Source organism: Branchiostoma lanceolatum, chromosome 5 (assembly GCF_035083965.1).
Source record: "Branchiostoma lanceolatum isolate klBraLanc5 chromosome 5, klBraLanc5.hap2, whole genome shotgun sequence".
NCBI classification, from domain to species: Eukaryota; Metazoa; Chordata; class Leptocardii; order Amphioxiformes; family Branchiostomatidae; genus Branchiostoma; species Branchiostoma lanceolatum.
The window spans coordinates 16643197-16668173 of record NC_089726.1 but is presented as its reverse complement, the minus strand read 5'-3'; the positions used below and the strand labels follow the sequence as shown (position 1 = coordinate 16668173).

General features: G+C 38.6%; 1 protein-coding gene across 4 annotated transcripts in view; it reads right to left on the bottom strand.

Annotated features, from left to right (window-relative positions):
* The window catches only part of LOC136435461 (GRIP1-associated protein 1-like), a 124795-nt gene that overhangs the window by 36069 nt on the left and 63749 nt on the right, over positions 1-24977 (bottom strand). For 3 of the 4 annotated variants that reach the window (XM_066428984.1, XM_066428986.1, XM_066428987.1), the window contains 8 exons: positions 16007-16048; positions 6330-6443; positions 5723-5800; positions 5224-5319; positions 4633-4689; positions 4285-4384; positions 3760-3860; positions 1018-1125 (listed from right to left, as the gene is read on the bottom strand). In XM_066428984.1, coding sequence (XP_066285081.1) covers positions 1018-1125; positions 3760-3860; positions 4285-4384; positions 4633-4689; positions 5224-5319; positions 5723-5800; positions 6330-6443; positions 16007-16048 — 696 coding nt within the window. The remainder of the gene's footprint in view (positions 1-1017; positions 1126-3759; positions 3861-4284; positions 4385-4632; positions 4690-5223; positions 5320-5722; positions 5801-6329; positions 6444-16006; positions 16049-24977) is intronic. The other variant, XM_066428985.1, reaches the window with a different exon arrangement.

Below are 24977 nucleotides of genomic sequence, written 5' to 3'. Positions count from 1 at the left end.
AAACTTCTAATATGATAAATAATTCCATAGAAGCACAATCAAATTAAAGATAAATCTGATAAGCATTCTTCTTTCTCTCTTGCTATAGTCAATAAACATCTAATATGATAAATAGATACACATATTAAAGATATCTCTGATAAGGATTCTTTTTCCATATAGTTTAATCCCTTAAGTAATTGGCTGCCATCTCACTGTTACACAGAAACAAGTAATTGTCATTTTGTATGCCCCTTAACTAGTATTATTACCCAAGGGTATCTAATCAGCATCTTAGCAGAAAACAATTTACATTAAATCAATGCTACATCCACTAAACAAATGAGTCACATCAATCTTAGACATATAGGGTTGTCTGATCAGGCATCACTGTTAATTTTGCAGTACAAAAGATAAGATGCCCTTTCATTTCTACTGGACAGGGATTGCTGAGTGACTGTTGGGTGACCAAAAGGGGACTTTGTATGACCCTTGATTTGAATTATAACTGGAATATGATGCATGATGAAAAAATTATGATTTAAATGACTATACACAAGACATTGAAATCATTTGTTCTTTGTACCCTTATTTGTATACGAATTGAATGAAATTTGTTGAGCAATCTCTTAAGGGTATCTAATCAGCATCTTAGCAGTAAACAATTTACATTAAATCAATGCTACATCCTCTAAACAAATGAGTCACATCAATCTTAGACATATTGGGTTGTTTGATCAGGCATCTGTGTTCATCTGGGTTAATTTTGCAGTACAAATATAAGATGCCATTTGATTTCTACTAGATAGCAATTGCATAGATTTAATTTGATGGAATTGTATTTTCATAAGCTTAAAATGACAGCAAACCAAACAACGGATTTAACAAAAGCATCTTTAGGCTCTCAAACAAATGAGTGGGAAGGAGAGAAATTAAAGCTGGAGACAGCCCTGCACTTAGTTCTAAATCTTACATACAGATTGTATCTTGTTTTCAAGGACACCTGTCAAAGCATGTTGATTTATTGTTTCCCCATACCTTTTCTTCCAGAAGCCAGTTCTGCTGCTGCAGCTCGGTGATCCGGCCGATCAGGTCCGCCGTTTCTTCTGCAAGCCCTGATCGTTCTGGGGAGGAGCTGCGGGGAGACTGCAAGAAAAAACAAAAACACTTTTAACACCCTCCAGATTAATTTTGGACTAGATAGTGAACTTTGGACAAATCTTTGTAGCCCTTAGCTTATAATTAAGTTGATATTTTGTGAAAAACTTCCATGCCACTTAACGGATCATAATGACCCTCAGCGGGAGTCCTCACACGTCATTGAAAATCAAAAAATCTTAAGATTTTACCAGAACATCTGAAGACTATTTCAAAGAATCTGAAGATTGTTTTAAAGAATCTGAAGATTGCTTCAAAGAATCTGAAGATTGTTTCAAAGAATCCGAAGATTGTTTCAAAGATCATCTTGTTAAAATTTATCACAGCTTAAATTTCATGTGGCTATACTTTGAAGCACATAATTAGGACATAACATCTATATCTTATCAAATTCTACAACTTACTGTTAAGAAGTACATATTTGAAATCAAACAGAAATTTCAACTAATGAATTAAGAAAAGCAATATGCTGATTCTTATTTGCTGACAAAAGACATGTCAAGTGTTCTGATTATCAGAATTCTGTGTGTGCCAATAGTAAGGCAGAATGATTTAACTTACAGACATTTTGATCAGATTTTCCTCATCATCAGAATCAGTTCTTAATTTTCAGGCGTCTGAAAATTAGTCTGGATGAGAATCGGCTAGATTACCAAAATGATTCCCTACTGCCACATCATTAATTATATGGAAATGCATTTATCAACTATTTCCTACATGTATCTAAATCCTAACGGTTTCATTTAGAACATTGCAGTCAAACAGTCTGGGAAGTCTGTTTAAGTGTGTATCCTTACGATAGCAAAAAAAGTATACATTCACAGCAATCTGTAGTAATTGCTCTGACAAAGATTATTGATGGTAAGATTAAGTGTGAAATCTTGGTGCTCCTCTGGGATCAATTATGGAGAACTAATCACAACAAGCTCTTATCTGCTATGTCAATGAACAGTCAATGATCTTTGTGTGGTTTAGAAACTATAACTTTTGCTGTAATTGGGCTCCAGAGGACGTATTTGTGGGCTTTCCTGACAAATGTTTGTGTGAGTACACGCAGTAATCAATCCAGTGGCGATGTGAATGATGCTTGCTGGCTACCGCCGGTGATATGTCTGCTAAGAAAGTGGCGATGTCGTGTTCAAAAAGTGTGATTTGGTACCTCAGGAAGGCTGACTTCATTACGCTGGAGAAATTGCGGACTATTAGCGACTCACAGGGGCCCTCACAACTGCAGATTGTAACTAGAAAGGATGGCCGGCTAGCAATGACCAAATTTCCTTTAACCACTGGGAATAAATTGTGGGGAAGTCCCAGAAAAGTTTAATTTGAAGAAATGAGAACGAATACATGGCCAGCGAAGAAACTGTCTATTACACTACTGAGGACCCATCTATATATTTTTCCTAACACAATGATAGATTTTCGCATACTTTTCTGATTGTGTTGTAAGCCATTATGACATGTTATGTGCCACATTCCTTGCTGAAATACTACAATCAAATACATATCCAGGCCTATTTGAATATCGATCCTCATCAGCTAAGAAAGACCTACTGTAGTGTGTCTGACTCTGTTGTAAGATAAAGCCTTACAAATTGGATCAGCACTCAAAAACTGCAAACCAAATTACTGTCATTTTCCATGATTCTGACATTGTATGATATATGGCAGATCATAGAATGCAAGTGTGTTAAGGATAGACAATTGATGGGAAACTGTCTTCAAAGAAAGTGCAATCAGAGGGGGAAGACTTCCAGACATTACAGATGACATATCTCACTGCTGTGTGTAACAAGGTTAGGGATTTGGGTGGCAGTGTTGCAGGTCACTCGACTCTCGTTATGGCCACCTGCTGTTGTCTTCTGGTGGGAAGGAGATTAACATTGGCTAACCTTGTCAAAGGAAGAACAGAGATTGGTTGACTTTGACCCTGGGAAACTTATTACAGCTGACTCTTACTGCAGAGGGACTCTCCCACGACATGTATAATAGTTAGGTAGCCGTATTCTCCTGGGCTGTTAGACTAACTTCTCTGAAGCATCTTAGGACAAATAAGAGCCGAGGGGCACTGCACACATTGACTGTTGATGCAGACATTACACAAGAGGATAGGTAAAAGACTGTTTTGTTATCTGTTAGTTCATCGTAACTAAAAAGAACTGTTTGAGAGTGACTTACCAGTGTTTGTAACTAAAAAGAACTGTTTGAGAGTGCCTTACCAGTGTTGGTAACTAAAAAGAATAGCTTGAGAGTGATTTACCAGTGTTGTTAACTAAAACTGTTTGAGAGTGCCTTACCAGTGTTGTGAACTAAAAAGAACTGTTTGAGAGTGCCTTACCAGTGTTGGGAACTAAAAAGAACTGTTTGAGAGTGCCTTACCAGTGTTGGGAACTAAAAAGAATAGTTTGAGAGTGATTTACCAGTGTTGTTAACTAAAACTGTTTGAGAGTGCCTTACCAGTGTTGGTAGCTAAAATGGAACTTTTTGAGAGTGCCTTACCAGTGTTGGGAACTAAAAAGGACTGTTTGAGAGTGCCTTACCAGTGTTGGGAACTAAAAAGGACTGTTTGAGAGTGCCTTACCAGTGTTGGGAACTAAAAAGGACTGTTTGAGAGTGACTTACCAGAGTGGGTTCTCGGACTCCGCTGAGTGAGGACATGCTGCTGCTGTCCCATCTCTGTGGGGAGTCCAGACCACTGGGGTGGAGCAAGTCCTCAATCCCTACTGTGCGACACACAAAAAGGAAACATCAACTTCAACAACAGCCAAACTTAAAGACCCCAATCATAAAATCAATACAAGACTGAAACATGGCCATTCTGACATTCTGATGGTAGGTATACCAATTTCCAAGTACATGTAGTCCTGTTATCAACAAACGCATTTAGCAATTTTCTGAAATTCCTACTTAAAACAAAAAAGTCTTCTATTTCTAAGTTTCCTCAAGGTTAAACTCTTCATATATACATGTTACATTGAAAATGCACTTTGCTTGATTATAAGCTCAACTGCATAGAATTTAGGTCCATAACATTTTTGAATGTACATTGTAAACTACTTTAATGTAGACTATCCGATTAGACAAGTTCAAATCTAGATTAAACAAAAATTGGTGTAATTTTGTATGCTGATAGCAGGAGATTCTGACCAGCTTGACCGTTCCTTTCCGACAGAATCTGCTGCAGCCGTTCCTGCAGCTTCTCACAACGCTTCCGCTCCAGGTGCAGCTGTCGTTTCAGGTCCTTCACCTGTACACAACAGCAACATCTTCCATTCAGAACAGCTCATTAAAACATAAACTTTACCGTTTCACCTTTACAAGATGGGAGCATTTTAAAAAGCTTAGAGAAATAATTATTTCAAAGAATGAACTGATTTTTCTTGTATGGCTTTGAAGAAAACAAAATCCGAGGATGAAGCAGACCATAATTCAATATACACTTTCAACCGCATGACCAATTTAAATGTCTGGACTGCACAACGATTTTTGTCTTACCATAGACATGCCTTTCTTCTCCACAATTTTTCTTTCATCCACACCATCCTTTGTTACCTGTAACAACATGAAAATGACTATAAAAAATGCTAAAATCGAAGAATAGGAAGAAAAGCAAGCGGCAAGACTAGTTGTCAGTTGTGTCAACAAGTTTTCAACAATCTTCCCAATAGTAAGTTAATCAAATGACCCATCTACTTAAACTACAGTCCTTCTACAACACTAGTACGTGGAAGTTCTTTCTGAAAGACACCTTCATCGAGATTCAATCTTCGTTTATTGCTTTCCATATTATCTTAGTGTCAGTAAGTTCAATTTTTGGGGATAGTTTAAATCTTGAATCTTTCAGAATTGTTTTAATAGTAAACTTCAAACACCAAATACCTCCTTTAACCTTCTACTGCAAAATAAAACCACTGCAAAAGTGAATGAATTTACAGTATTCAAAAGTTCACATTGCAAAACCAAACATTTTTTCCCCAATAAGAGAATGCCATTTGCTTAACACTGGCTATATATCAATGACAACATTTTATTGCTGCAGAGCTCATGCCAAGGTTTCCAGCCCGAATCGCAGACGTATCCGCCCACCTGCTGCAGCTTGTTGATGGTTTCCTGCAGCTGATCCTTGGTATCCTGCAGCTCCTGCAGGGAACCCTGCAGACTCTCCAGCTGAGACTCCAACTTCTGCACATCCACAAGGGAACAGACCAACATCGTCAGGCTCAAGCTAATCTAGGTGTACTGCTGTATCAAATTTGCTCCATAATCCTTTTTGTGGTGTGGATTATTTGCATTTATTTAGTACATGTACTACACTGCTTTCTACATGATATAATGGGAACAGTCTGGTGATTCAAAAGCAGCTGTTGTTGACGACAGATTTCTTCGATAAAGCCGTAAAGCTGAGAAAGTTTTAAATCACCTTAAAATGATGGTGATGTGGATCAAACGATTTCCTCAAAATGTTACCTTATATACATAAAATACAGTTCAAAAGTGTAAAATTAGACAAAATGTAAGCATGATGTTATTCCTTTAGCTTGCTTGAATGCCAATCTGACCATCAATTTTTGTGTTTTTCAAACACCTGAATTTCCTGTTTATGAAGCTCTTCCTGTTTGGTCTCCTTTTCTTCATGGTCCTTCTTGGCAGTCTCAATAGTTTCCTGGATAGCACAGAAGGCAGAAAATATGGAAGAGCGGAACTGTTAAAAGGGCTGTATTTACGTCATGATCAAAGCATTCAAATCTACCTTTTCTTTACTGTATTCTCTTTACAGTATCTGAGCCTTAAGAACAGTTGTTTTGCTAAGATAAAAGCTTTTCTGGGCAAAACATAATAGTGCGGCAAGATGATATGGCACTATCCACATACCAAATAATATATATCAATATGGCTACATGTACAGTATTTGTTGTTTTTCTTGATATTTTTATTCAACTTACAGATCTTAATTAATCAACCCATATTTTGATAAACGAAACGATTTAACTGCTACATACTCATTTAGGACAATTGACTCCTTTGACCTTGCCTCATGCAAGACCTAATGGAACCCAAAGTCCATCATTTGTTAAAGAAGTCATTTTGAGAGCCCCCACATAAGCTGTACGATTTTCTGCTACAACATTACCAATTTCTCGAGTCAGTGACTACAGAAACCAAAAGGCACAGTGCCACAAAGCTGCAGTTACCTCAGCTTCTGCTAGGCGGCGCTCAAACCATCCTTTGGTATTTTCCAAGGACTGCAAACGTTCCTGTGCCTCCTGAAGTTGCTCCCTGCAGGACTGCAGCTGCTCTGACTTTCCCTGCGAAGAACAAACCATTGTATGCATAAGTTTGCAGTGTTATCAATTATTTTCTTTTGATATACACTGTCTCATTATCCTTTTAGCACACCAGAGAATACATATCTTATACTATCATTTAAAGTATAGGAAAGAATGGAAGAGAGCAAATTTGAGGCTTCCCACTGGATCTACAGCTGCAACTTTCAATGTTAGAATGTGTTAAAAGATTATGTAATACACACAAGTTGTGTATATTGTACAGCATAGCAGAGGGATCATTTTTTCTCTGTGTGTTTATAGTTTATCAAATACCAGGCTCCTAGCAGACCAGCCTCCAAATTGGCTGGACAAGTCCACCCAAAGGATTGATTTCTTGCCTCAGAACAACATAGTCTTTGAAAGTTGACGAAATCAAGGACTGACGTGCGTGACTGTAAGCTGATGAAGGTTGCAGAGGTTGCGGCAAGGCCATGTTGGAAAAAAAATCAATATCCACAGACAGGCTTTCTTCATGCTGGCTTTAAAGAAAGTCTCTTGGCAGGACTTACGTACAGAGACTTTCATCAAGTCAGTTCTACACATAAACTAATCTACACATGTATGTCTACATTATGATTAGGCAGAATTAAACGCAGTCATGGATGGGACTAGGTAAAGGTAAAGGTAAACAACACAGTCTAGATCTATACATAGAGTAGTAAGAGTATCAAGGTTCTCATGCATTTGTACATTGTAAGGATTGTTACACAATCTTAAAACTAAAGGATGGGGGGGAGAAAAAGTTTCAAAAATAAACTTTGCACTCTGTGTAATATACATCATTTGTGCAAGGTTCCAATCTACTTTACTTTTTCCATTCGTCACAAACACACTTTGGACAATGTCGATTTTGATGAAAGGTTGGTCACAATCACGTCCTTTATATGCTGGTTTCAGGGCCCTCTTCCATATCTAACAGCCCCTCTGATTGCTTCAATTGTACAACTAACACTGATGCAAGTCTGATGTCCATAAAGTTCAGGAGAAGTCAGTAAAACATTGATCACCAGGATTCCCCATTTGCACTTCTGTACCAGCATCAATATTACACAGGAAGAGAAATTGAGTTCATGGCATGGACACAGATCAAAGAGAGACATGCTATTTGTCATGCTGTGGTGCAAACTTGAGCTTATGTCTGTTTTTTCCTTGCGTGGTCGCCAACAAAATATTTCATGACCATATAATTAAGTGATTTGCTAATTCCATTCTTACGATTTGTGCTGGTTACACGTTACCATCTGTCTTAAATCTTGCAGCATGTTTTGCTCAAAATCTAGCGAACAACAGGAAAAAGAAAAATGCTTTATTCAACTGTTATATAATTTTTATATGCAATTCTTGAGGTGTTCCTCTAGGTAGATATGTCAATACTTCACACGATAATAACTACCCCTCCTATAACTCTGTCTGGCAGCATCCAACCTGCTCACCCAATACACTATTGGATCAGTGGCTGTCAAAATGTGGGAATATTCATCTGGATTTACACCATCATGCCAAGCCTTCTGAAACGGAGTTTACCCATACTCACAATTCTCCACACCACCAGATGACAGGGCATCCAGCCAACACCCAGTCAATCCTGTACTAAGTATTACGCAAAAATTTGGGAGCTAATTCTTTTTAACAGCAAGACTAACTTTACATCAGGATCTTGGTCAATGCCTAATTGACCCAAGATTGCTTAAACCATGTTAAACCAGTGTAGAAAATGACGTTGCAGTCCAGAGTTGTGGCTGATAACTACATGTTTCCTATTAGTAAGAGAAGTTTAAGGTAATGGAAAAGACCATTAGTAGTTCTGTTTTAGCTGTAAAAAAATGTATTTCTACATTTTCATCTTGTTCTCAAGGGTTGACGCTGACACTATTAATAGAAATAATCTAAAATAGAATGCAAACTTGCAAAAGAAAAAAAAGCCCGGCCGGATCAAATATAGCCCATTACAAAGTCTTCTTGACACTTTCACTTTAATCTTCTGGCCACATTTATATCAAAAGAACCAGATCATTCCCTCCTGTTGCTAGAAGGACAGACATATAAGCTGTATTAAGAAGTGCAGTCAAGCCTGGCATCTCCCTCCCAAGCTATCATCCCCCCGCCCTGATTGTTCACACTTTCCAATCTCCCACTTTCCATCAGATAACCAAATTGCCACAGTCTAGGATATTACAGTGCCCGTCCAGCCCACTGATTGCCCCTGAATTGAAACTGATGAGATTGAGGGTTGGCCATTACCTGTCAGTGGACCAAGATGGGAGCCAAGGTAACAAAAGCCCATCACCTTAGTGATATCTTATCATAAATCCAATATATAAAGGAAGATGGGTACAGTCCAAACACTCAACCGTAGTGAAGAAATCTAAGCATCCAACTTCTAAGCAAGGGAGCTATTGGAAAAGTCATTGTAGTGGTTCAACCATTATAGAAGGATATTGGTAACAACTTCAAAGCTTAAAGGAGAAAGAAGAAACAAAGTAATTCCAAGCACTAGGGAGAAGCTTTATCTGGCAATAACTTTTCTGTGCAATAAAAGTAGACATAACAGTAACACATTATATGTATACCCATAGACTGGGCTGTGCTACTATATTGCAAGGGGGTTAAGGGGGTAGATAGAGAATAACTTTATATTTTCTACATGATAAAGGCAGGGAGGTAAGAATAATTGGCAGTATCACCTCATAAACAGCTGATTCACAATCATATGATACTGTATCAAGCTTTAGGACGAAAATTGAACACAACAACTCTGACCAATTTCAACACAGTAAGAATAGAACTATATATATGGTGTATAATTCGTTAAAATGGAAACAAATTATACACCCCTTCAGAATCAGATGGCAAATTTGTTTCCGACTACTAATCTACAGACCCACCTATATGTACTGTGTCACATAGACAAAGTCCCTAAAGACAGTAAAATGAATATTCACTGCTTTCAAGAGAAACTGTTGCATTTATTTCAACTGCCAAAAAGTTTTAATTACAGCAAATTCATTTTGATTGGAAGCTAGACATAGAAACATCACTCACACACACTCACTATCTGGTTTACAGGACAGAACTAAAAGAAATCATAGCTCATGTGGACTTGTCTTCTTTATCCAAATTTTGGTCATATCCATTGACCTCCATAGGGATTACTGCATTGGCTGCAGGTGCCTACAACAATTTAGGAAACCTTACCTCAGCTCAAGAGTTACAACAAGATTGTTCATGGTAGCTACAGGTACAAATGTTGCCAAGAGACCTGCATATTTGTCTTCATTAAAAATGTGTGTTAAATGAGTGGTGTGAGATGTTTAGCTTTCAAAGTAACTTTAAAGAAAATTTATCTTTACATGTAATTCTATCGCTATCCAGGTAAACTGTTAACACATACACCTGTCCAAAAATGCTTGTCTTTATTCATGACCAAGCAATGAGCTTAATAAAGTTAGACGGCCCTAAACAAGCTTCAGAGTCACAGGCAGTGACCTTCAGAAAGGTCGGAAGGTCAGGTGTTCAGGGACCATGTGAACTCTTCAAAAAGATCTTTCCCAGTCTGTAGCCATTCAACTAATGGTGGGGAAGAAAACACAATAACACAAGCCCATAGATCTAATTCAGGTAATGGCTACAAAGGGTAGCATGAACTCGCAGGGGGGCTATAGTGATTCATCTAAGGCTGTGCAATATTCTGTTATGGCTGGTGTTTTTCCTTAATATACTGACAACAGAGGTGATATGCATCAGACAGTATTGAGTAAAATTTACTTGGGATTTGGGACAGCTATCTGTTAATGATAATGACTGAAAGAAAACAACTTCCACTAAAAGACATATGGCTGGTGTTTTCCCTTAAAACACTGGCAACAGAGGTGATATGCATCAGTACATAATTGAGTAAAATTTACTTAAGATTTGGGACAACTAGCTGTTAATGATAATGACTGAAATAAAACAACTTCAACAAAAAGACATTTAAAAATGATGGGCATTAGAGGAACACATCAGAAAGAGAAGATATTAAAACAATATACACTGCAAATGGTGTAGAGAAGATATATAATGTGTTCTACAAACTGACAGGAACAACCCTAAACAGAAGGAACGACTTATTCACAAGATAAAAGAGTTGAAAAGGCTCTTTGAATGCTGCCTAAATATGAACCACATATACATGTACATGTACTGCCCAGAATAGCACTACCATCATGATACATTTTGACTGTCTGGCAAGCCATTTGGCGAGAATGTATGTACTTAATTATCTTTCAGTTAGCCTTGATGCCACAAGGTGACAAGGTGTCTATGCCATGTCTGAGCTCTGCATTTCTGCAATGATAAAGCAAAAAGGATGGCAAGAAGCCGAGCACTTCCATTGATAACAGTGAGAATCCAATTTTCACCATGAATAGCCAATAGCTACGGGCCCTGTAATGTGATGCAAGAAGAAAAATGTAACTTCGTCCCAAAACAGGGTGCCAGTCATCCCAGGAGCTACACCGTAAATTTGTTTAATTTCATTTTTGAAGGGAATTTATTTTGGAGTAGGATTGAGATCTTTGCAGTGTTCTATTTTTAAAGGTTGCAGCAGAACTGTAGTACAGTAGTATATATAAAATTGAAAAAAAATTGGTGGAAAGATCACCCCCAAAAAAGTGAAAGTAAAACCACCACAAACATTTACATTTATGTAGAACACAGTAGATGCAAGTACATGACTGTACATGTACATCTGAGCTTTCAGTTCCACGCTGCCTTACACTTAAAGTTACTGTTGCAGGGTGATTCCTGGAAAAAAGATACTACATTGTTGTAAGACATCAAAACAAAAGAAAGACAACAACACCTGATTTCTAATTTATACCTAATACAAACATGTACGTCTCTTGTTCAACCATGCTAACCCCCCTCCTTTGCCAGTTTTCCTTGCTGTAGCCCCCCTCCCTCTCTCTGCTTTTGTTATTTTAGGAACACCTCGTCGAGAATGTGCCCTGACCCTATTCATCTGTGTCCTGCAAGACAAATGGTTTCCTACCCGACAATTTGCATGTTTCTAACAGTGGACCTTTACCTTTTGAATTCAGCATGTGTAGGCGGCAATTGACCTGAGACGCACAGAAGGAGATTAAGATCAAAACAACTGTAATGTGGGTCATGACTTCATTACAACAAGTCAATCTGTCTGTCTTCGATAAAAATCACATTCAACTTTTCTCAGTACAACATGGTCCACGCATCAATCACCAAAGTCGATACATCATCACTGGAAACAATTCATCCTACATTGAGTCAGCATGTGATAAATCAGTGATTGAAAACCCAATACTCGGAAAGATTATTTTATGACAGAAGGTAATGAAACAGCCTTGTCAACCAAATTTCCCTATTGATCTAAATGTATCCACTGGAATAAAACAGCTTGACCTACTTAAGTATTGATTACGATATGGGACTGAAGGTTTTCTGATAGTGAGAATGAGTCGCCGTCACAGTTTCTATTTCTGCACAGTCGATAAAGATGAAACAAGGAGTACCCTGATCCAGTTTGGCTGACACTATTATCAGATGTTGGGAACCTACTTTTAAAGTCGTCACAACAAAGAGGACAGGCTTAATGTTAAAAGTAGCTGAGAAGTTCTTTTGATGTTCAATCCTGCAGCCCTTTCTTGCAGTATGCAACTTAAATAACCGACAAACTTTTGACGTCCAAATACAATGTAGTGAGCATTCTGGTCCAGAAATATGCTACCAAACAACTGGACAATAAATCTTACAATGAGAAATATCAGTGAAACTACACAGAGAACATACATTGTATGCGAATAGTACAAAGAATGGCGTGCATGCACAACTTACAGGGAGTGAATATGTATGCACAGCCTACATAGAATCAAGATGGATGACCTCCACTTACTCAGTCTGTAACCAATGCAAATGTGCCGTATCATGCTTTTCAGGAAAAGGGTAAGCAACAAGGTAGATATCAATCAATCAATAGACATAGACATGCTGAGAAAGAAAGTACATTCAGTCTTGCAAATGATATTATAACCGCCTCCCATGAATGTCCACCAAATGTCAAAAGATTGCTGTGATTTTCTTTCAGAAAGAAATTTGAAGGAGAAATTGAACAGTAACATGGGGGGTCGTGCAAGCTTCCAGGCACATTTGACCCCTTAAAGCAAGGCTAGCCCCAAAGCCCAGTACCAGTGCAAAGTCACCATAGGTTTGCCTGTTTTGCATAACTGGTAAAACTCCCTTTAGGCGTAACACACCAGTTTTGTACAGAAGGTACAACTACAAGTTGCATAAGACCCGATTGTAAAGTTCAATCTACTTACCCTGCTCTTTTCAGTAAGTGTGGTGGGATCTTTATGTGCTTGAAATTTGTCTCTCATCAAACATAGGGCCTATGGCTTTACGTCCCATCAGAGGGGACGTCCTCCACCAAAGCTAGGCACTCACTTTCACCAGAGTAAAGTTAGGAAATAGGTGTTGCTAGACCACATTGACCACATTGACACCAGTTTGGTTGACTTAACCAACCAATAAACCAATTAACAGCAACTTTTAACCTCACTCTAAGTTCTAATATGTGTAAGAAGCTAACTTTTGAGATGCCATACAGTAATCGATTAGTATGTAAAACGGATGATGATGATGAGCAGGATATAAGGGTCAGCACAGAACTAGTGATGTCCCTGGTACTGAAACTGCAGCTGTCGTGCCAATCACAGCGCATGTTTGAAACCTTTCATTGAATCACCTTATGTCAATCTGATGAATGACCTATATCTGATATTACCCTTCCAAAACAGACAGGCAATAAGACATGGTGAAAAATTCAGTCAGCTATGTGATGTAACACACACTCATGCAAGGGGAATGGATGAACCTACAATTTTTTCTTTCTTTTTTTTTACAAATTTTACTGTAAGCAGTGTGCTGACTAGCTTTATTCATATATGAAAAAGTCCTGGGCTGCTATGATAATACCTACATTACATAGATCTGATGTTTTTGGCATGTTTAGCTAAATCATGGGTTAAAACGTTGATTATCATACCTGATAAGCTCTGTTTTGTTGTGAATGAATGGGACCTTGTTTACCGATTGCATTCAATTGAGGTATGCTTGCTATATAGCATTCTATAAGAGCAAAGGCATAAATAATAGGCACAAGAACAACCAAGTGTACCAGCAGAATGGGACCAGAGGGCAACAAAATGTATGTGATCTGGCAAACAGTCAAAACTTTGTGTACAAAACGGTCACTCATGCGAGTTTGACAGTAATGAATATGTACAACCGCTTCAAGGGTTGTCACTATGAGTCACAATCAAACTTAAGAAGTAAAGCAGGCTTGCCTCTACAAATCTCCTTTCAAGGAAGGGCCTTTTACTATAACCAAGTGGGAGTCATGCAAGATCAAAGGTGTTCGACCTAAGTCACCGGCACAGTCTTTTAAAAACTCCACTGTTTCAATTCAGACCAGCAAAGGTCTCAATGTTAATGTTTCCTCATACCAAAGATTGCAGGTTAGGAGACTTGAAATATTCCACTAACTCAAAATTTCTCCGACACTGCAGTGGTGATAATGAGGATGGATCAGTCCCATGTAACATTACCACAACAACAGCAGACTGGCATCTGATGTAAGGACTTCTGCACATTCAGTCAACATGAATTTACTGACTGTCTGATCAAGGTCACAGAGAGACTCCAGAATCTGACAGTCTGATGGATGCCCTAATCTGTTGAAATCCCATCAGATTGGCTCCCCTTTCAAAAGCATATGTCCTAATTTTATCTAAGGGCCTTCTTTCAAGCATCCACATTAAACTGTCTGAAAACTATGACAGTGATGTAGTAATACGATAAGCTATATATTCATATTCCGACCCTGGTATTTGCCCTTAGCTTTTAGTAGCCTATATATCAAAGAGATAGGAGACAGGGTACAAGCAGAAAACATTCCTTCTAGTCCTTTAATCCAACATTTCAGCCAAAGGGCCTCCCTCTGGGTCTGCAACACAGCAAGCCATGGATCAAGTGAATTCAGTCCTGGAGGAAAGCCTTTCTAGGGGCTAGAATGTAAAATGACAGATGAAGTGATACAAAGTTTCACATCATTCACTTTCAAATTCATGTTTCTAGACGATAAAGCCTTTATGTCGTCTGTACCCAACTTTCACCTGCAGTTGCATCAACAACCACAAAATGTAGACCTCTGTTGCTTCTGCAGAGCATTGAGAAAAGTCTTAAATTTGCTTCAAAAGATGAGAAGTCAGTAACTGAATGAATTTTACAGTTGTTTCAGTTACCTCTTAAAACACAACAGTATGTAAATGCATGTTTCATAACTTTTCAAAAATTTTCAAATTGTTCAAAAATTTTCAAACATTTTCAAAAATTCATGAGTCACCTGTTCTTGGAGAAAAAGTTGCAAATCTGAAGGTAATTCTAATTCATTCAGCAGATATTGTCATAAAACTACATGTATGTAAAAGGCTTCAGAGTAGTTAGTTACAATGTAGTTACTGTGTGTTTCATACAAATTGAGCTCGACATATATGAAATGGTTCATTGTTTGCAGCAGTTCATTTGTAGCTTTGGCCAATAAGTTACAGTAGTGACTAGTAATTAAAACTAATGCCAGACACAACTCATTAGGCACACTTAATCTTGCACATTTACTCTTAACTTTGTTAATGTTCAGTACAGTTAGTTAAGTTTGGCTGTGTTCTGGTCCCTGACCAAACTGATGTTCAAAGCCCTTCTAATTGCTTCATGTTGTATAATATATCACTGTATTCTAAATGCAGTCATCCCACATGCAAGGGAAACAAATGCGCTCAAAGCTCAAAGTTTCCACAGCACGAAAACTCCATTCTGCTGTAATCCCTTATTCGTTCCTTTCAAATGTGGATTTCCCTGGCTGTGGAGGAACTTTCCAATTGGAACATTTTTCATAGAAGAGGATCATAGCCAGGGCTCTAGTGGAAGGGCTACGATAGTATACTTTCATCTAAGCCTCCCAAACCAATTCCATTCGCATCAAGTCCCCCTACCAACATTGTATAGGATAAAACCTCCTGATACCCAGCAGTGAAAATGATATCTCTTCCTAATAGTTGCCTGTCAGCAGTTGGTCTAATCTGTCTTTTGATTGTCCCAATGCATAGAAGCAAGAAATATGGGTGTGGTTGCAAGCCAAGGAAGGAGCTCAAAACTTCAAAGTCTGAAAAATGTTGATTACGCTCACCAATTTTCAGCCTGTACAAAAAAAGTGGTCAATTCTAACAGAAAGGTGCCCCATACCTCTGAGGAGCCTCACTTAAATGGAAAAACCAGCATGCCTTCTCCTTAACAGTTATAATAATATGATAGAAACCAAACCTACTTTCTTCTATTATATGGAAAGTGGGTAGGGGTTGTATGAGTCAATTGTGTTCTCAAAGCATTGAGTGCATCTTAAAACCTGTTCCATGAAGAAACTAATAAAGTAGACCCTGCGGCATGAAATTAAAGCAATGCTCTTTTACCTTCTCTTCCTGCAGCTGTTCCCTCAGCTCTCCTACCTCCCTCTGGAAAACAGAAAGCAGAAACGATGTTAAAATAGATTCATGATTTACACAGTGACAATCTTTAGCATGTCAAAAAAGAGTCATGGTCTTCATCTTTCAACTTATTAAGAATTTATCCAATATGGGCATTCCATAAGGAATATATCTCACTGTGGTATGTATTTGTTGAATGATTCAAGTTCCATCCAAACAGAATAATGAGGAAAACAAACATGAATGAAGATAACTGCATCGTCTTTCTACCTGCCACTACTCACATCTTTGCCAAAAGTTATAAGTTTGAATAACATATTGATGTTTCTGGAGACCAAGTTCAACAGCCAATTTGCTGTCCCTCACCACCACTTAGCAGAGGTCACCTTGAAAAAACAAGTAAGACCACCTGCTGCCCAGAGAAAGTCTCCACATTTGATAGTCTTTCCTCTTCCAGGGGCATTATTCAGGTAGGTTTACTAACAGGAGTAAGACTGGGTGGAAGTGCAGCATGCATCACTGTCGACTTGTTCAAACAACAAAGTCTTCCCTGAGCTAAACATGTCAGCTTAGGGTTACCCAGGCTCGGGACGAAATAGTCCCCAACGGTGCAATCAGAGGATTTGCACCTCTAATCTCCTGAGAAATGACTGCACCACACAGAATTATCGCCCTAAAGAGATAATTGAAATCAGATGACAAATAAAGCGGAAGTTCCGCTGCAGTACTTAGGGAAACCGCTAGGAGGCCCAAAATCTAATCATTTTCAGTTTTTGTCAGACCCTACCATCACACCAAATATAAAACCAATCCATCCAGGAGTTCTTGAGTTATCTTGTTGACCAACAGACACACAGACACACAGACAAACGCTACTGAAAATATAACCCGCCATGATATTTCATGGAGGTAATAAAAGCCTCAGTCTATGGATCTAATAAAGAGTCTTTTAGACAATAATCGGATTCTGAATTTGTCAGGAACATTTCTTAAATTCTCGTCTATTATTCATGGTCTATGAAAAATCTGCACATCAAAAAGATAGCTAGGTAACTACAAGAAATGATGTGACAACTCAGTTGGTAATGAACATATCAGTTACAGTAATAGACACAATATTGTACAAGGATATAAATCACATCGTCTAAACGTGACAATAATTGCGCAGGCTGGCACGAAGATAGATGTAAATGCACATCCCAATACATTTCACTCTATCCATATACATCGTTCCAAATATACAGCAAAGCATAGTCCAAACGTTACACGAGATAAAAAGGCTTCTTTGAAAACCGATATAGAGCCTTAGGAGACAATGACTGATCTCTAAAACTCCTGAAACATTGAATGACAGGGAGCCCCTTATTTAGCAGCTTCTTTTCAAACTGCACTTTGCAATTATGGCAAATATAGGAAATATGCTGCCCTGACAGAAGTTGTAATACTCCAAGAACTATGTTCAATTTGTGAGGTTGAGATAAGTTACCAGTCTACAGAAAGTTTGTACTTTTACACGGCAATCTAATTATGTTGGTGCCAGTAATTTCACACTGAGCTGCAGAGGTAGCATGCCAATCATGTGGTCTTTGAAATGACATCTACCCTGTACTTACCATGTAAGTATTACTCTCCTGCCAGTCGAAAGGTTATGCTCATAACCTTGGGGTTGGCTCTGAAGGACATATTGACCTTCTTGGCCCACACATTGATCGCTGTTACAGGTGGGCATTTGTTATACAGAGTACCCAAGTTGCTTTGAGCAAAGTTGTAATTAGAATAACCTATACAGGGATCTAACTTACAGATTTAGACGGTGAGAGGATCCTTCCTGGCAGTAGCATAACTAAGTCTTGTTGTTCTACATGTACCAATGAGAACAAAGACAGATTTTTTGTTTCAGAGGCAAGTTTTGATGATTTTATCTAATTGGCCCAATACTAAAATACAATATTCACAACTTATAAAAGTCTGGAAACATTGTTGTGACTATGCTGAATGATATTGATCAGTAGTAAACACTCTGCGCTGTGGTATCAAATTTTGGCATCAGTGTCTGAAGGAATATCCTGACAGCCACTGCACTTCAAATACCTTACTCCCTTGCTTATTGATGGGAAATTAAGCCTGCTAAGTGGGCTTTAAGACTTAACAGCCTTGTAATTATCCCAGGCAAAAGATGTCTCAATGATTTACCACTAAGACTCATTTCCTGGCAAATTACTTTAACCCTTGACCTCTCAAGGTCATGAATCCTTTAGGCAATTACCACTGTGGAGCCAGCCGCGTCCATAAATGTTGATCAGCCATTCCGCAGAATCTATAATTCACCCTACTCTCACTTTTTCCTGGTTCAGTACGCAAGCCGGTGTGCGTGATATATTACGCTTTTGTTGCAGAGGCAAGATACGGTCCCAGAAGTACTTACTTTTTACTTGAGATCAGTAGCATGGAGTGTGTTGATAAAACATAAAGACAGAAGATTTAATGGCGACCGTGCGCAGAGCTGGTGAAAAATGGGCAGCGAATGTATTCCCCATGCATGGTGGGCACAAATCACAATTGTCAGCACTGGACCGACAGGTCTATTTTGCTACATTAAAAGTTGTGAAGGTAGAGATAACATCATTTATGTCATAGCTGGGCCGCAAAAATGTTCGATACAGGTGTTCCGGACCGGGTGATAACTTTGGGTTATCACACGGGCTTCCATAGAATATTTAGAGTGCATTTCGAGTGCGCCGCTATCAAAAATTTGAATACTGGAATCGGTCGTTGGAATGTGTGGCTGTTACAATTTTTTGTTTGAGGACACCAACTTTTCTCAACTTCTGGCGCATTTCGCATTGAAATTGGCGATCCTACCCGCGGTCGGGCTGGTACCTTGGGTGATACGGACTACACCGTGTTGTATTCTATATGTAAAGATGGCTGTACCTCAAGTAGGCTAAAATTGACTATCAATACGCATTAAGTATAGCCTTCCAACCTCAACCCCTCTTGCTCAAAAAGGCATCTTCCTTTTGATAGATGGGCAATGCATACACCCTGGTAACAAGCTGTATGCCCATGGTCGAACATACAAATTGAGAAAACATACAAATGTACACTGTACATGTAGCCGCTATGAAACTGCAAATAAATGACCACATCTTATGATTGCAGAAAAAAATCTTATAGCCTCTTAAAGCTACCTCAAAGCTGACTTTCCTTTTCCTTCACTCTTACATTAGACTACAGGTCTCTTGGCTAGACAATGTCCTCCATTTGAAAAAACAATTGTGTAACATAACTGAAGAACCGGGATATGGGCTGACCTTGAACATGATGGGCTCTTGGCAACGGTTGACATGCCTGACTGGGACTTCAACCCATGATCTTCCAATTACAGGGCAAGTCGCTTATCACATTGTTATTGTACTGAGTGCACGACACAGGACTTTCATTGCAATTTTCTACCATGAAAAGGGAAGGCTGTTCATGGAAGAGGGAATCAGTAAGGCACAAATGGAATATATATCAGAAATTATGTACATTTTTTGCAGTTATAAACATATCAGTGAGAAGAAGCAGATCATCAAACAGGCAGAAATCAAAGAAATACTAGTATATTGATGGCATCTGCATCATCAACATCATCAGAGATTTTCAGGTTTTGATTTAAATGATGTTTTTGAGTAATACAAAAATACAGTCTATGAACAAAAGTGTTGTGAATCTAAGTTTCTACCAGGCTTAATTTTTCCTGTATCTGGCATTTGTGTTCCCTTAACCAATATGATCCTAAGTAATTAGCAGATAAGATAACAGTAACTTTACGCACTGCCCCACCCAAACACCTGATAGACATCTGTATTCCCTGCCCATGCCCGTGCAGCACTTGTTTTTCTGCGCTATATCTGGGCGCTGTAATGATAGGTGACGAATGTTGCCATTCCATGAAGCTGGAAGTTTTGCTCGGCTGGCCACAGAAATTGAAACGTTTCCCTTGAGGTTCTTCCCGTGACTGATGGAATGCCGCTGCAGTTTAATTAGACAGCTCCGCCACAGGTGCATCCTGATTGGCTCGGCTAAAGGACTGCAGCAGACAGTAAAGTTATTACATAATGTACTATTGTGGCATGACACCAACTGAAGGGTGCAGTTTTGATACTTCTACCTACTACATAAGTTACTTGTTATTAAAAACTTGACTGTGATTGGATGGCTACTAACAGTACGGTGCCCAGCTTTAAGTGACAGCATCGCCCCAGGGTTCAGGTTGAGTGGTGACGCAGTTGAAAAGTGTGCCTACTGGGAATATTACTTAAACATATAGACAAGCCTGTTGAGTCCTAAACCAGTATTGAGCAACATGTGTTTTCATTCTGTTTGTATAGTTACACATTCAAGTAGGAGCATCCTCATTAAATAGCTTTAAAGAACGGTTGCAGTAAGATGTGCAAAGACTAGGTGTGACAGGCAGTTCAGTGTAATACAACCAGCTGCTGCCGCGCAGTGTGCCTGCGAAGCTGGTGTGTTACACCAAATGACGGTTATACCGGCTATAAAGATACAGATACAATGCTCGTTTCAAATCTTCCCCTTCAAGAAGTTTTTGCAAATTTTTACTTTCAGAATTTTGTGCAAATTCAAATGTACACTGTAGAAGACTTTTATGTGCAAAGCTGACTACAGTACTGCAACAGTGAAGGACAAAAAAGGCTACAGAAAAGAAAATCAAACATTTGTCAAGTCGGAGAAGATGATTTCCAGCAATTATGTATTCTTGTTGTCTTTACACTTAACGGTTAGTGCTCGGCTGCGTGTAATAACTTTACACCAGCAATCAGTCAGGGCCGCTGTGTACCAACATGTCAGCAGTTATCCATCCAGCTGCTCCATGGATGGTCACGGTACACTGACGTCCATGAGACAATATTAACTTCAGCTTCTTCCTGGAGTTCAGTGATCTCAAAGTCAAGTCAGGAGAGTATGAATCAAAATGCTTTATTTCCAGCACAAGGCCAGAGAGTATCAATATGACAGCCAAACCACTTAAATCACACTTAGTGCATAGATGTGGAGCTATACTTAGTAATATATTATATCTCAGGAATAAAGTGTTGCATCCCAAGCTATATAAGTCTGATGCACACCTTCTTAAGAGTCCTGAATCACCGAATGATTGCCTTTCTTCAAAGGCTCCCCAAACAAAATGGATGTTAATATGATATTATTCATAACCTTGTGTGTCTGAAATTAACCACATCAATATTCAAGTTTACCATCGAAACAGACAAGGGAGCTAAATCCTCTTCATGATCCAGGCATTAAATCTGAAATTGCAAAACAGACTTTTTCTCAGACATGTTTAATTTCCATCTATGGGTGGCTTTATTCTAATGACATTTCTTGGAGAAAGCTTAAGTTGAAGTTTGAAGCTCCACCATGAATAGTCATAGCAGTTACATTTTCATCAAGACGTGATGCTTTCGTGAAACTTGGTATGTCATTTATGACTGTACAAGATGTTTATGACCAAACATACAATGTACGTTGGTGAAAATTGTCTAATTATACACTCAATACTAATTACTTCATGATGTGCTGCTAATAACTTTGTGCTTTATGCAAAAATCTTGACAGTTGTGAATATTAATTTCCTTACTGTAATAAAAGAAACTTTAAAAAATCCTCTTAATCGTGAGACTTTTAGACAGTTTTTCACTTTGCACTTTTGATGTCAAACATATTTTCTTCATCGTCATTGTACACTTACGCCAGATGCTTTGTGGTTACCACTCTGGGTGACTAGGAACTGTTATGTAACCTTCCTTTATTGCTAGTCTATCTAAAACAGAAGGATTACTGCACACTACAGAACGTAGAGATAGCAAAAATGCACGACCAATGGCGGTTGGCGTACTAATCCAAGATATGGAACGGAATGCCTGTCTGACAGGAGGCATTTGTCATATTGCCACATCGCGTATGGATCTAGATTTTTACATAGATCCAAATCTTAAGACGATGTAAATTTGCTATCTACAATCTTTCGACGAGAAGAAACATATGGCAGGGATTCAAGAAGCAAAAGTTGGCACTGGGTCTACAAAACTTTGCAGAGAAGTCACCTGCAGGTTGTTACAATTGTTGTTTGGCCATGATCGCCAAGAATCAAGCAATTAAGACCAAGAAAAGGAAGAATTGGTGACATGTACGTATAGAATACAACATGATGGTATATTGCATATCGTCCGAAGTTCTGGCCCAACAGCTTCGTCATACTCGTCTGGTACCACCCCCCCCCCAAAAAAAAGCCCCACAGATATCAATGCGCCAGAAGTTGAGAGAGTTTTTGTATCCTCGAACAAAAAATTGTAGCATCTATTCCAACGTCCGAATCAGGTATTAAAATTTTCCTGGAACCAATTTCAAATTCTTTGGAAGCCCAGGCCCTACCGTACCAGGTATGATATAAATGTACGTATATAATTATATATACTCAAAACAATTCCCAGGGCCCAACTGTACATAGCCTAACGTTAACAAAATAAATTGTGTTTCAGCTTTTATTCCATGAAGCAAAAGAGAGAACATCTCCCATTGGGTGAAGTACAGACCCTCCTGGTACCCATTTCGAGCTCTGTGAACTGTAGCAGGAAAGGGTTAAGAGAGGGAGAAGTCACAGCAACATTTGGGAATTGACTCCACCAGGAATGTATAGCAGTGTACTGATTAACATGATCTTCTTTTGCATGACATGGTTAGGGGTTAGAACACTGGCAGGCCCGTTGATACATTGAGTCCATAGAAGATTGGTTGGGGTTGCAATCTTTAGCCTGTAAGCCATTGCTAACATGTTAAGAGGCATCTACACCTTCAACACATTAAAGGAATTTACCCACAAAAGGGTACATGTAAGTGTGCTCTGGCTCAGACCTTAGACAGGTTCTACTAAGTGTTCCAAGTTGAGTAAAGGTAATTCAGGTTCCAAACTTTGTGATCAGGAGTATAGCACCTTATCCTACGCTGTTCTCTTCTTGCCTCTCTTGCTTCTAAACTAAAGGTCTTCAAATAAGTGTGTTGATTTGAGTGTTGACCCTTGAGTGAAAGTTCAAAAAATGGATTCTCGGAGTCTTGTCACATTTCTCTCCACAAAAATCTCTGGCTTTGAACATGTCGATGACACCTGTTATTCATTCCTTTCAAATTAATCTGTCTAAATACATTTTACTTCATGCTAGCTCCAGAAACAACTTGGCAGACTGGGTGTTGTGACTGTTAATGTTAATAACTAAAGCCTCCATTCAAAATGAAAGGTTGTGATGGTTCTGAATTTTCCATTACGCTGTGTTAAGTACCAGTGGTTGTTGATGGAACAGGAGACAGCCAGTCTGCGATCAGTCATCTGTAACCGTGTCATATGCAGCACTAAGCATCGAAATGCTGTGTTGTTCCACCTGACCAACCCCGGTGATGAAAGATGCGTGATTCATAGCTTGAAAGTACTTACGGTGTAACTTTTATTATCTTTAGTCAGCTTAATCCCCTGCAAACATCCAGCAGTGCATACATATGAGAAGAGAGGGTCATGATCAGGGCCATGAGCAGGAGGAGGATGCAGAGTTCATTCAGGGAACAGGAGGCCTTAAATCACACTAGGGCTACACAAGTTTGGACACCCCAATGTCTCTAGTCCTCAACCTCTTACTTAGTATAAGTAGTAAGATGGAAAGATACCCATGGAGAGGTAAAATGTACATTTGTGTATAATATTTTATTTGTATTACTGGTTACCCGAAGTATATTTCATAGTAACATCTGAATAATTGATATCAGTTACATGTAATTTTTTCAAGTAAACCAGGGCAGTTACAATAGGCGTCTTGGATTCCATGGAATGGATAACATTTTTAACAAGATGCCATTCAACGTTATATTAACTTCTAAAGCCACACCTATATCTAATCTTTTTGGAATTTTGAAGAAAATTGATGGAGCAAGCAAGATACAAGTTTATTGGACGCAAAATATAAAAACAGGCATCCTGTGTTAGACATTCTCCACTGTACTTGTTAGAAACTTTTCTTTCAATTAAAAATTCAATAAATTCACAGAACAAATGTTAACACAACAGTTTCTAGTCAAGGTTTTTCAATCAAAACTTAAAGAAGCAAACATGGGAATGATGACAAGGACTTTCTTTAACTGTTGGTAACAAAATATGGGCATTTTGGGGTTAATGTACAATGTATCTGTGCCCAGAAATGTCTTGTTTTGTGTGTGTGTGTTTGATTGTTTGAACTTTGATCAGATATGTTAATAAATGCTGGTTCTCAAACTAAAGCAATTCTATTCTGATTACGAGATATATGAGATATATCTAAAAAAAAGTATCATGATCATATTTCTTCTCCTATAATTTCAAATATCTGTTCAGCTGGAAAAAAATTCTCCACACCACAGAATTGTAAAATAAATTTATTCCAGAAATTCTGTACGTGACAGTGAACCAATATGAACCCCAAGGGTACAAAAGATTTATTGTTCCCCATAAGCCCAAGTGAAAAATTACTTCAAACAGCAATAAACCCTTACACGATAGCAAAGCACCTTGCTTCAATGACAAACTGAGTACCCCTCTCGCAAGCTGATGATTTGGATAATGCCGTTATCAGAAAGAGTGGAAACAAATGACTGAAGGAAAACTGACAACAATTATCTATTAAAGAGATCCTCTTTCTTCCTCATTGATCCCCCTGTATCACCTTGCCAAGAAAGATGGATGGATCGGAGGGCAACTGGAAATGACTAATAAATCAGCCTCCTCCATGGCAAGTGAAGCAGGAAGAGTTATGGGAGATACCTCCCCATCCCTGCATACTCCGTGCCTACTTTGACTTTGTAATCCCAAAGTAATATGCAGGAGGGTTAGTTGACAGAGAGACATATGCACAAATTACACGCGGCGAGG